Below are 14,350 nucleotides of genomic sequence, written 5' to 3' on the forward strand. Positions count from 1 at the left end.
TTTTATAGATAACCCAGGGTATGTTGAAGCCATCATTTCAGAAAATAAACTTACAGTTATCTTGGTAGATAGGTGTTTGTTCATTGAGTCTTACCGCTTTAAAGTTAAAGGTGATATGTCAAGACAAATATTTGAACCTGAACCCAGGCAATTTTCTGAGACTTCCTTTCTCTGAGTAATAGAAGCTTAGTTCTTGCTTTAAAGACAGTGTTTAGAGCCCAGCCGAGAAGGGAGTTGTATAGATGGTCTTTGGCACTCATGCTATATGTAATAGAATGGAAATTCTTGGCTTACAGGAACCAAGCACAAATTACCACTGGGTATTTGGTTACTCAGATCCTTATTTGGGCTGTGCTAGCGCAAATTTCTTCAACCCAAGCAGAGTGGTTTCCTATTCCAGCAGACCATAGATTACTTTGGGACTTTTGTTGAAATCAATAGCACCTGTCCAAACTTATAAATATTGATGAAAATTGAAACATTTTAAATTAAAACTCTAACTTTTGTGTTAAAGAGTGATTTAAGCAGTTGATATGATAAAGCATCATAGCTAAGAGCTTGACTGAACCAGTGTAGAAGGCAAAGGGTGAGTGTATTAAATATCAAATTATTGAACACAAAGGCATCTTTTTGTGGCATCACCTTGATTTATTTTCCTAGTATTTTTTTCTCAGAAGGAAAAATAATTTCTTCAAGAAAATAAGTGTTTCTGCCAAAGTTAAAGAATTTTGAGTTTCAATGCTTTTCTTTAAAAGTCAACACTGAACAAAGGTATGCTCCCCACCCCTCGTATTTTGCTGACTAAATTTTTTTAAAAATCCATTGGCAGAAAACAAGATATTTTCCTCAATTAAGATGATTATATTTTATTGCTGCTGTGTTTAGTATATATATTTTTTCAACTGGGAAAAATAGTCTGAGTGAAAAAATTACCTAACAAGAGAAGTGGTTTACATGGATATAACATTTAAATTGCTGCAAACAAACAAAAAAAAAAGTAAAATAAAATACGATTTTAAATGTAAAATATCGCATAACTTCAAAAAAAACTTACCTCAATTTTCTATCATTTAACATGTACTATAAGTCAACTTTCTAAATAGGATTACAGTCCTTTACTATAAGCCCCTAATGGTACTATGGTATACATGTATAAAATGCTACTACAAAAATGTTCTTTTTTGTGTTTCTGCCTATTGTGTAACTTAAGCTAAAGATACTTTTTGAATAAAAAGCCTACAATAGGTATAAATGCAATTGTTAATTGATCCTGTTTGCTGATGTCCTTTTCCCATGCCATAGAAGGTGGTGTCTTTTAGTCCAGCATCTTCTCTTGTTTCTTCCCTTCCTTTTTCTTCTTCTTAGATTCTGCTGTGATTAAAAAAAAAAAGAAGAAGAAAGCATCACTTTACTAAGCTATAGGGAGAAAAACACACTTTCCTATAATTGTCTGGGAATAAAATGTTCAGATGCATAGATTAGGTGCATACAGTATCAGTGTTCTTGCTAAGTTTGGGGGAAAAATATGTATGTGTGTTTGTGTGTGTGTGTGTGTGCACGCGCTACATGCACATGTGTTTATGTTTTTGCTTATATATGTTTTGCTTGTGTGTAGGAGTCTGATTTTGCCAGGAGAGTACCTATGAAAGCAATTAGGAAGAATACAAACTCCCTTTGTATGAATGCCTATTGTCTTATTGGTTACCCCCATTTGATATAAAAAATACTACCATCTTGCGGTCCTACTTAAAAAACAGAAACATGGCAGGTGAGGTATCTCTAAGAGAATAAACCAGGTTGCCATGCAGTGGAAAGCTACAAAACTCTAATTAGTACTCCACTTCCCATGTTCTCTTTTCATGGACTTTTTGTTAGTGATTTTTTTTTTTTTTTAGATATATAGATTTTTATTTTTGGGTGGGGGATGGATTTTAATGCAATTTTATTGAGATATATTCATATACCATATACTTACCCAAAGTATACAATCATCGGCTCACAGTTTCATCATATAACTGTGCATTCATCACCACAATCAACTTTAGAGATTTTTATTATTCAAAAATTAATAATAATAGAAATTAAAAAACAGAAAACCATCCCATACCTGTTATCCACCCCCCCATTATATATTTATTTTGTCTTTATTCTCTTACTCATCTGCCCATACTCTGGATAAAGGGAGTGTCCGTCAGAAAGTTTTCATAATCACACAGCAATGCTGTAAAAGCTATATAGTTAAATGATCATTCATAATCAAGGCTTTTAGATTACAGTTCAACAGTTTCAGGTATTTCTTTCAAGCCATTCTAATACGCTAGAAACTAAAAAAGAATATCTATATAACACATAAGAATAACCTCCGGAATGACCTCTCAACTCTATTTGATATCTCAGCCACTAAAACTTTATTTTGTTTCATTTCTTTTCCTCCTTGAGGTCAAGAATGCTTTCTCAATCCCATGATGCCAGGGCCAGGCTCATCCCTTGGAGTCATGTCCCACACTGCTAAGGAAATTTACACCCCAGTGAATCATGTTCCATGTATAGAGGAGATAAGTGAGGTCATTTGCAGAGCTGACTTAGAGAGAGAGAGGCCATGTCTGAGCAATAAAAGAGGTTCTCTTGGGGTAACTCATAGACATAATTATAAGTAAGCTTAGTTCTCCTTTGCGGGAATAAGTTTCATAAGAGCAACTCCAAAGATCAAGGACTTGGCTTATTAGATTGGGAGTCCCTAATGCTTATGAGAATATCAGAAAATCCCCAAGTTTAATAATTCTACATTTTTCCCCTGTCCCTAAAGGGAACTTCACAAATATCTTTTCATTTTCTGCCCAAATTACTCTGGGATGTATCAAGGCATTACATTAACCTGTACAAAATAGCAAGATCTCCTTCCCTATTCAAGATTCTGTGTAATTATGCCGTTGGAATAAACTGACCATACAGGTTAATTAGATAATGTGCTACAGAAAATGCAAATTTCATGCCAAATAAACATTGCTTCCTTTGGTCTCACACAGAAGTTGAACTTTTAAAATGCAGTCAATATCATCCTTTACCCTGTATGCTGATTTAACTTAATCCTAAGCAGAACAGCTTCTTTTATATTAATTTAGTGGTAACCAGATCAGCTTAATTCATATCTCTGACAGAAGTATTATCTCTTTTTCAGGATCCTTAACAGTTTCTGCTTGGGGTAAGGCTGACATTCAGAGTAGCAGAACTCTAACACTGAGTCTCTGGGTTCAGACAGATACCTGAAGTTCCAGAAAATGACCAGATTATACATAGAGCACAGAATCTAGGAAATAGCAATGGATGTAAAGGGCTGTAAGAGTTTACAATCTAGGAACCTTTACAATCAGTCTTATTAAACATTGTTTAATCCTTAATCATCGATTGTCCAAACTCTGCCCGTGTTCTATCCCCTGATAATCTATGCTCTCAAATTCAGTTCTTAGAGTTTGCGCATTATAGTTGGTCTACATTAGCGAGGTCTTAATATATTTGTCTTTTTGCCTCTGGCTTAATTCCTTCAACATAATGACCTCAAAGATCATTCACCTGGTTGCACACCTCACAACTTCATTCCTTCTTAAAGCCACTTAATATTCCATTGCGTGTATACACCACAGTTTGCCTTTCTGTTCAGTCGATATAGCCTTAGGCCACTGCCATCTGTTGTAAATCATGAATACTCCTGCCATAAACACCAGTGTGCAAATATCCATTCAGTTCTTTGAAGTATGTACCTAACAATAGGGTTGCAAGAACCTATGGCAACCCTATACTTAACCTCCTATGGAACAATCACACTGCTCTCCAGAGGGTCTACCAACAGTGAAGAGGTACTCTCTCTCCACATTTACTCCAAAATTTGTATTTTTCTGTTTATTTTTTAAACAGTTTTATTCACACATCATACTCCATCTTAAGTAAGCAATCAGTGTTTCCTGGTATAATCACAAAGTTATGCATTCGCCACCATACTCTCTATGAGAGCATTTTCATTGCTCCCACAAAAAAGAGGAAGAGGGAAAAATGAAGAACAAAAAAAAAGAAAGAAGAAACAGCAACAACAACCGGAATCCAATACCCCTCGCTGATATCACACTCTTATTGACAATTACTTTAGTATATTGCCTTTGATACAATTAATGGAAGCATATTCCAATGTAACCATTAACTATAGACCCTAGTTTGCATTGATTGTATTTTTCTATATACCATCCCATTTTGGACACCTTGCAATGTTCAACCTATTTGGGTCTAAAGTGAGTCTCCTGTAGATATCATATGGATGGATCTTTTTTTAATTCATTCTGTCAGTCTACATTTTTGATTGGGAGTTTAATACATTAACATTTAATGTTATTACTGTAAAGGCAATACTTTCTTCTACAATTTGTCTTTTGGAATATATAATATTTTATTTTTTTTCTCTCTTGTTTTACCTTTACTGATAATCTTCATTTTTACACTCTTCCAGAAGCTTCTCTCTCTCCTGTCTTTTCCCATCTGCTTGTAATGCTCCTTTTACTATTTCTTATAGAGCAGGTCTCTTGTTCAAAAACTCTCTCAGTGTCTGTTTGTCTGAAAATGTTTTAAATTTCTACCCCATTTTTGAAGTACAGTTTTGCCGGATATAGAGTTCTTTCTTGGTTGGCTGTTTTTCTCTTTTAGTATCTTAAATATATCATACCACTGTATTCTCTCTTCCATGCTTTCTGCTGGGAAATCTGTACATGGTCTTACCGACCTTCCCTTGTGATAGATTACCTTTTCTTACTGTTTTCAGAATTCTTTCTTTGTCTTTGACATTTGGCACTCTGATGAGTAAGTACCTTGTAGTTGATTTATTTGGATCTATTCTGTTTGGAATGCTTCTTGGATCTGTAATTTTATGTCTTTCATAAAAGATGGGAAATTTGCAGTGATTATTTTCTCCATTGTTCTTTCTGCTCCTTTTCCCTTCTCTTCTTCTGAGACACCCATAACAAGTGCATTCATGTGCTTCGTGTTGTCATCCAATTCCCTGAGACCCTGCTCATATTTTCCCTTTATTTTCTCTATCTGTTCTTTTGTGTGTAGGATTTCAGATGTCTCATCCTCTAGTTCACTGATCCTTCCTTTTGCCTCTTTAAATCTGCTGTTGTATGTCTCCATTGTGTTTCTCTTATTATGAATTCTAACAAAAAAGCAATAAATTTCAAGGTACATTTTAACAAGTAGTTATAGAACAGATTGCAAAGTTTGGTATGAGTTCCACAATTTGAAATTTATCCTTCTGCTGTTCCAAGACAGCAGAGGCTAAAAAGAAATATCAATATAATGATTCAGTAGTCATACTCATATGTTAAATCCTAACTTCTCTGTTATAACTCCTTCTTCTCCTTTGATCCTTCTCCCAATCTTTAGGGATATTTGGGCTATGCCCATTCTAACTTTTTTCATGTTGAAAAGGGATATTGACAATATGAATGGGGGTTGGAACTGATTGATGTTCTTGGAGATACTGGCACTTCTGGGTTTCAGGACTTATCTGGCCTAGAAACCATCTAGAGGTTGAGATTTCTGAAAAGGAAACTTAGTGTGTGTAATTTTTGTAGGATCTTAGTTAGGGTGCTGGGTGTTCTTTAGGGTTAACAGGAATGATGTTAGTTGTGATTTGGAACCCATAGCAATTAGTAGCACCTAGCTGAAGCTTGCATAAGAGTAACTTCCAGAATAGTCTTTTGATTCTATTTGAATTCTCTTAGCCCCTGATACCATATTTTGCCATATTTCTTTCCCCGTTTTGGTCAGGAAGACATTATTGATCCCACAGTGCCAGGGAGACTCACCCCCTGGATGTCATGTCCCATGTAGGGGCGTGGGTAATGATTTTACTTTCAGAGTTGGGTTTAGAGAGAGAAAGGTCACATCTGAGCAACATAAGAGGTTCTTTGGAAGTAACTCTTAGACATAATTTAGGTAGCATTAGCTTCTCTGCTACAGAAATAAGTTTCATAAGAGCAAGCCTCCAGATCAGGGACTTGTTCTATTAAATTGGGAGTCCCTAGTATTTGAAAGAATATCAGGGGTTTCCCAGGTGGGAAAGATTAATGATTCCACATTTTTTCTCCCATCCTTCAAGGGATTTTGCCTATACTTTTTAGTTATATGCCACATACTCTGGAATGTATCAGAATACTACATTAAGCTATACAGAATTACAAGCCCTCATTCCTATTCCGGTCTCCATGTGTTTGCATTGTTTAAATGAACCGTTCAGACAGTTTGAGTTAGATTGTGTGCTACAGAAAATTTAGGTTTTGGATTAAATAAAGCTCTCTTCCTTTGGTCTCATACTATAAGTGAAGTTCTGAAATACAGACGCTGTCATCCTTTACCCTGTATTCTGATGTACCTTAACCCCACCCAGACCAACTTTATTCTTATCTCTTATTGAAACCTGATCTCTTTTTTTATTTCTTTAACAGTTGTTGTATGTAGCAATGCTGACTTCCAAAGCTACAGAACTGCAACTCTGAGTCTTAGGTGCTACACAGGTACCCAAAGTTCCAAGGAAAGTCCAGGTTATACAGAAATAACACAGCATCTCAGAATCTAGAAATAACACTTAAAGCTTAGGAATAAATGTGACTGCTATAACAGCTTAAAATTTAGGCCCAAATTTTGTTATAATTATTATCTAAAACAGACCATAAAATATTCCTCCTTTAGTTTCTGGCTTATTTTTCATAACAATAATGTCTTCAAGTTTCATTCACCTCATTGCCTGCCTCAGGACTTTGATCCTTTCTGAGCTGCACGATATTCCATCAAATGTATACACCACAGTTTGCTTTCTGTTTCTCAATCATGGTACCCTTCGGCCACTTCCATCCATTGGGCATTATGGATAATGTCCAAAATAAATGATATGTGTCTCACAGTATCCTCACTTGGTTATACAATCATCATCATTTTCAATTTTCGGCACTTTTCATTGCTCTATTGTTCCAGAGAAAAAAAACAGATAAACACATCTTCACTGAAAAGAAAATCCAAAACTTCCCTTAACTCTTGTCCCCCTCCACACCAATTATTCAACTCTAGTATTGCTGTAGTCCTGATGATGTTTTCCTGTTAAATATAGGTCATAGCATGCCATAATAGTTTTCTCCCTATTCCTTTATTACTGACTCTTTGTACAAGATTCATACCTTTGAATTGGTTTATACAAAAAGCTTATTTATATTTGTAGTGTTAATTGGTGAGATACATGGCTCCATACAACCCCTTTCAATCATATTTACCTTCAATATGGCAAAATTACTTATAAACCCACTAATGAACTGCCATTACTTCTATCCATTTCCATACATTTAAGTTCAATCTCATGAGGTAACCACTCATCTATCTCTAACTTCTGTTTATCTCTAGGTCTGCTATATTATATAGTATATGACTCTGAGTTATCTTTACTAGGGTCATGTTAGCAAAATCATATAATAACTACTCTTTTGTGCCCGACTTATTTCACACAGTATTATGTCTTCAAGGTTTACCCATGATGTCATATGCCTCAGGGCCTATTTTGTCTTACTGTCGCATATTATTCTATCATATGTATAAGCCATGTTTTTTTCATCCGCTCATCTTTTGATGAGCACTTGGATTGTTTCCAACTTTTGGCCATTGTGAATAATGCTGCTATAAGCACCAGTGTGCAAATGTCTGTTCATGTCACTGTTTTCAATTCTTCTGGGTATATACTGAGTATGGTATTGCTAGTTCATAGGGCAACTCGATATTTCATTTTCTGAGCAATCGCCAAACTATCTTCCACAGCTGCTGTACCATTAATTCCCACCAGCAGTAAACAAGTGTTCCAATTTCTCCACATCCTCTCCAAATTTGTAGTTTTCTTTTTGTTTAATGACAGCCATTTTTATAGGCACAAGATGACATCTCATTATACTTTTGGTTTGCATTTCCCTTATAGCTAATGAAGATGAAAATCTCTTCATGTGTATTTTAGCCATTTGTATTTGCTCTTCAGAAAAATGTCTATTCATATTTTTTGCCGATTTTATAACTGGGTTGTTTGTTCTTTTGTTGTTCAGTCGTATGATTTCTTTATATATACAAGATATCAAAACTTAATCCAATATATGATTTCCAAATATTTTCTCCCATTGAGTTGGATGCCGCTACATTTTTTTGATATAGTCCTTTGGGGCACAGACATATTTGTATTTGAGGAGTTCCCATTTTTATCTATTTTTTCTTTCATTGCTTGTGCTTTGGGTGTAAAATTTAAGAAGTTACTTCCTAGTACCAGATCTCAAAGATGTTTCCCTATATTTTCTTCTAGTAGTTTTATGGTATTGGTTCTTTTATTTAGGTCTTTGATCCTAATTAAATTTTTGAGGTAATTTTTGTACAGGGTATATGATATGGGTCCTCATTCACTCTTTTATCTATTGATATCCAGTTCTCCCAGGCTCATATATTGAAAAGAGCATTCTATCCCAATTTTGTGGGCCTTGTCAAAGATCAATTGCCCATAGATTTGGTGGTCTATTTCTGCACTCTCCATTTGATTCCATTGATAAACGTGACTATCTTTGTTCCAGTACCATGCTGTTTTGACCACTGTGGCTTTATAATAAGCTTTAAAATTAGAAAGTGTTAGTCTCCCCATTTCATTCTTCTTTTTTAGAATATTTTTGGCTAGTCAAGGTATCTTTCTCTTCCAAATAATTTTGAAGTCTAACTCTTCCATGTCTTCAAAGCAGGTCATTAGAATTTTGATTGGCATTGCACTGAATCTGTACATCCATTTGTGTAGAATTCACATCTTAACAACATTTAATCTTCCTACCCATGAGCATGGAATATCTTCCCACATATTTAGATCTTTTTTGATTTCTTTTAGCAGTATTTTGTAGTTTTCTGTGTATATATCCTTTACATCCCTGGTTAAGCTTATTCCTAGATACTTGATTCTTTTAGTTGCTATTTTGAGTGGAATTTTTTGCTTAATTGTCTCCCCCGTTTGGTCATTACTTTTGTACAGAAATAGCACTGATTTTGTGCATTAATCTTGTATCCCATCACTTTCCTGTAATTGTTTATTTGTCAAATAGCTTTGTTGTAGATTTATCAGGATTTTCCAAGTATAGGATCATATAATCTGCAAGTAATGAACATTTTACTACTTCTTTTCTGATTTGGATGCCTTTTATTTCTTTTTCTTGCCTGATTGCTCTAGCTAGAACTTCTAGCACAATGGGGAAATGCTTTCATTCTCTCACCATTAAGTATGATGTTGGCTGTGGGTTTTTCATATATGCCCTTTATCATATTGAGGAAATTTCCTTCAATTCCTACCTTTTGAAGTATTTTTATCAGAAAAGGATGCTGAAATTTGTCTAATGTTTTTTCAGTATCATTCAAGATGATCATGTGATTTTTCCCTTTCAATTTGTTAATATGTTATATTACATTGATTGATTTTCTTGTGTTGAACCACCCTCGCGTGTCTTGTATTAAACTCTATTTGGTCATGGTGCATAATTCTTTTTAATGTGTCGTTGGGTTCATTCTGCTATTATTTTTTTTTGAGAATTTTTACTTCTACATTTATTAGGGAGATTGGCCTATAGTTTTCCTTTCTTGTAGTATCTTTACGTAGTTTTGATGGATTAGAATGATGTTAGATTCATAAATGAGTTAGGTAGTGCTCCTTTTTCCTCAGCTTTTTGGACTGGTGTTAGTTCATTTGGGAATGTTTGGTAAAATCCCCTTGTGAAGCTATCATTTCCTTTATAGGAAGATTTTTGTGACCAACTGAATCTTTTTACTTGTGATTGGTTTGTTGAGACCTTCTATTTCTTCTCAAGTCAGTGTACGTTGTTCATGTGTTTCTAGGTATTTGTCCATTTCACCTAAGTTGTCCAGCTTGTTGGAATATAGTATCCTCTCATGATTATTTTCATTTCTTCATGGTCCATGGTAATGACCCCCCACTCATTTCTGATTTTGTTTATTTGCATCCTTTCTTTTTTTTCTTTGTTAGCCTCCCCAGGGGTCCATCATTTTATTCATTTTCTCAAAATCAATAAAATTACTGATCATAGTTTTTCAGCTCTTGTTTTTCTGGTTCTTGCCCTGCCTATATGGAAGTTTTTTTGAGGAGTGTCTCCCCAGATCTGATTGACCCCAATCAGTTTTTCTAAGATTAGATAGGACCAGATTTTAGGAAGATAATGTAATCCGTATTAAGGTTCCCTGAGCATGAGACCCAGCAAGCTACCAGTCTTTTCTGTAATGCCTCTTGACTGTGCTTTCTCTATCCTGCCCAGCAGGTAGCACTTGTCAGCCCACAGGTCCCCATCAATGTAAAGCGTTGCAGTGCCTTTAATTCTCAGCAGACACTTTCCCTGCCAGGGATGTGGTTGAGACAGTAGCTGAGGTTGAAAACAGGCTTAAACTGTTTCTGTTTTCCAGTCTCTGGGGTCTGCCACCTGTGCTGGGCCCTGCTCCTTCCCCACTTTTCTTAGGGAAGATATCTCTTTTTTCTTTAAGGAATTATCTCTTTCACTAGTTACTTTATTTCTCAGACTTATCTTAACTTCAACCTTGCCTGGGTCAGTGCTGATAACTGAAATGCCTGAGACTTTGTCTAACAGCTGTTAAAAAGTTAAAAAAAAAATCCTTTTCAGAGCTGGTCCCCAACCTTCTGGTTTCAACAATCAAAAGCCAGAGTTGTTACCTAGCTCTTGGAACACAGTCCTTTTCCAGTTCCTGAGCTCAACTGACTCCAAAATCCACTGTTTTGAGTGTTTTTTTTTTTTTTTCTTTGTCAGGCCCACCTCCTCTCTGACAGGAGAGATCTCAGGTTTCCTTTCCTGCTTGCTCTGGGTATAACAGCTCAGAGCTTGTATTCAGCAGTCCAAAATTTAATTAAGTCCACAATTGGAGCTTTCTTCAACTCTTCTTGCTTTGCTCATAATAGAGACTACTTCTTCTCCTATGGAGAAATGTCTCCAAAGCAGCCTCTGCCATGCCAGTGAGGGAGAGACACCAGCCTTCATAGTTTGGGAGACTTACTTATAGTTCCACATTGTCATCTCAGCCCTTCCACTCATTCCAGACTGCTGTACCATGTGTGTTCAGTCACAGAAGTCCCCCAAACAGTTGTTACAGACAGTTGCTGGCTATTTACTAGCTGCCCTAGAGGACTAACTAAATTCCACTCCTCCCTATGCCGCCATCTTGCCCTGCCCTGTTAGCATTTTTTTGGCAAACAATTTCAAAATGTTTCCAACGTCCTTGTCTCACGTTTGCTTATATATTTGGCTTTAAATTCCTTAAGAACCAACCATAGACCACATACCCCTTTCTGAAACTTTGACTAGAGGGACTCCTATTCTTGGGTGAAGTAAATGGAATGTGCCAACCTGGGATAAATGAGTTAAACAAAATCATGAGGATTTAAATCAAAAGACACCATCTTTTTTTCCATTCAATCTTCTTGCCTCCTCACTTTTCCTGAGCATAGAGGGTTGTAGTATTTAATAGGGCATGACACTTTTGGCTCCAATTTAGAGAATGCTCAGAAGCATTGGGATAACAAGTGAAAGGATAGTGCCACATATTACTAAGTTCCTTCCCCCATTTAGTACATAATGGTGACAGTAGCATAGGGCTTAAGTACAGGCTCTTGACCTGCCTGACAGAGTTTAAATCCTGTTTTTTTCCTTAAATTCTTATGAAACTTTGGGACAGTAGTGTATTTGTGTCTCAGGTTTCTTTTCCACAATTGGGAATGTGACTAGCACCTATTCATAGGGTTGCTAGCAAAATGAAAAGAGTTGCATAAAATCTACTGAGAACAGAACATGACACAATAGCATATGCTCAATAAAAGCAAGCAGTTATCATTAGTGTAATAATAGACTAAGAATAAGAGCTTATTTCTTTGCACAATTAATGTTTTTCATCATCATCAAGACATATTGACTGGTTATTGAACATGCAAAACAACAGAGGAATATTGGGACAAAATTGGTGGACAGAGGAAATATGACAGTGTTCCTTAGACCATAGGGCCCGTGTCCAAAGTTCCATAAGGGTAATATGATAGGGAATAGGGTGATGATGTCAATCATGAATGTTGTATATTTCCCAGCCATGCCTGAAACCTTTCCAATCTTATTTACTGTCCACGCAACTTCTTCAGGTGTGTTCAAAGTTTACTACAGACATAGGAAAGTAGTATTTCTGTTCACAGTAATTGTCCTAAGCTTCCTTTACTCAAGTTTCAATGATGTATAATATGCAATTAGATTAGAAATTCCTAAAATTGTCTTGGACACCTTATACATACTGCTCACAAGAGAATTAATCTTTCATTCTCTTTGTTTTCTCTTTCTTCTGACTTATGAAAGGTGAAATGACCAGAACTTCCAGGTTCAAAAATACCTATATGGTAAAATAAACTTTTCTGTTTGTTTCTGAGCTTTCTTTAATAATTCTGTCTTTGGTGAATTTTAAACAACAACTGTAGGTTGAATGGTATCCACAAGAAACAATCTAGTTTGCTAGTTGGGATCTAACTCTAGTTTCCTTTGTCTCTGTTTCCTCAAGTCTCTTAATGAGAGAATCCTCAGTACTTTGTAATCCTTTAGCTCTCCAGTAAACTGTATCTTAGGGGCATATTTGATTTGCATATTCTTAACAAGATTTTCCTATTTCTTACATAAGTCTGAACAAATGCCATAGTAACAAGGTGCTTTGCATAATTTATTTTGTAAAATTTGAAATCATTCTGAATCCTGGATGCTATTTGATCTAGCTGATGTAGGTTGCACATTTCAGGGGACACTTTGCATATGGTAATATCGACCCAAATTCTCTTTGCAAGGTAAGAGCATATCCTGTCTCTATTAGGAACATAAACAAGTCAGATTATTTCATATTCATTAATTAACAACTTGCTGAATACCAAGGTATCAACCAATTTCCCATTTAATCTACAAAATTCCAATCAGGTTATTTTTCTGACAAAACTGACCAGTCTTTGTGGCATTGCATAGACACACTGCAGACATTAAATTCACTCTGGATTCCATCTAAATAGGAAAATAAAATGAGGGGGGTTCAGCAAAAGGCAGTGGAAAGAAAGAAAAATCTGCATTTGCAAGAAGGTCAATTCGATTTCTTATATAACAATGTGTTAACTTTTTTTACAATAAAGAAGGAAATTGAGTCAGTAATATTGCTTCCGCTCAAAAACATTTTTGATGACTTTTACATACATTTTACAGATAGACTAAAATCAGCTTTGTCACTGCTTGTCTTTATGGCTTTAATAACTTATTCACAACCTCTCAATCTTTATAGAGTAATACATGGAGATTTTTCATAGTATCATGGACTCTGTGATCTAGAAGGAACCTAACCCAACTCCCCCATGTAGTAGATGAAGATAAAGAGGTCAAAAGTTTCTCAGTGATTGCTCAAGGCCTAGGACAAACCAACAGTAGAACTCATGCAAGAACCATTCCCTAACTCACTGACCTTTGCACAATACCTCATTAATCCATTAATCATCATGCATGAGATTAGTGCCCACTGGGGTTATTTTGTGTTTATAACTGACGCACCATTCCAGTCACCTCCTTTTACTGCAGTGTCTCTGCTTGGGCTTATTTTAGTTCCCCTCCAAGTCTGATATTCACAACTACCCTTCATCCCATCAACTCACACATCTACTACCTGTTTCTTCTTAATGCATTCCATCCTTCAGGGCCAAAATATGACATCACTTCTAATTTGTTGACCTCTTGCTCTTAGTTTAAAGACTTTTCTCTTTACTCCCCCATTAGAGCATTTATCTCTAGCATTGTATTTGCCACAAATTATAAACTGTGAAAGGGCAGCATGTGCCCTCATTGTTGTATCCCCAGCACAGAGCACAGTGCCCTGTGCTTAATCTCTGATTAGGAAATCTTCAGTTAAATAAATCTGCAACATGGCAAGGATATGAGCCCCATTAGTTCACCAAGTCCTTATCTTCTTTTTTGGTGAGCCCCTGAATTTTCCTTGCTTCTTTCCACTTAGTTATCACGTTTGTTCTCTCAGCCTGAGTTTTCCCACCTGGTATCCAAACTTTGCTTAGCTAGCACTTAACACTTAAGATCTTGGCTTCAATTTCACTTCCTCAGAGAAGCTTTCACAGAACTCCCAGACCAAGCAGGTACCAGCCACAGTTAAACACTTCCATTGTGCCTCTCATTACTCTTATCAAAATTTAAACTAATGCTGTAGCTAATTATTTAATATTCAT

At 35.9% G+C, this 14,350-nt stretch overlaps 1 protein-coding gene across 3 annotated transcripts in view; it reads right to left on the bottom strand.

The window, feature by feature from the left end:
• Window positions 1–627: 627 nt before the first annotated feature.
• Window positions 628–14,350, bottom strand: part of PTN (pleiotrophin) — a 112,459-nt gene continuing 98,736 nt past the window's right edge. For 2 of the 3 annotated variants that reach the window (XM_077143288.1, XM_077143336.1), the window contains exon 5: window positions 628–1,371. In XM_077143288.1, coding sequence (XP_076999403.1) covers window positions 1,316–1,371 — 56 coding nt within the window. In that variant the 3' untranslated portion in view covers window positions 628–1,315. The remainder of the gene's footprint in view (window positions 1,372–14,350) is intronic. The other variant, XM_077143404.1, reaches the window with a different exon arrangement.

Source organism: Tamandua tetradactyla, chromosome 1 (genome assembly GCF_023851605.1).
Source record: "Tamandua tetradactyla isolate mTamTet1 chromosome 1, mTamTet1.pri, whole genome shotgun sequence".
Classification (NCBI taxonomy): Eukaryota; Metazoa; Chordata; class Mammalia; order Pilosa; family Myrmecophagidae; genus Tamandua; species Tamandua tetradactyla.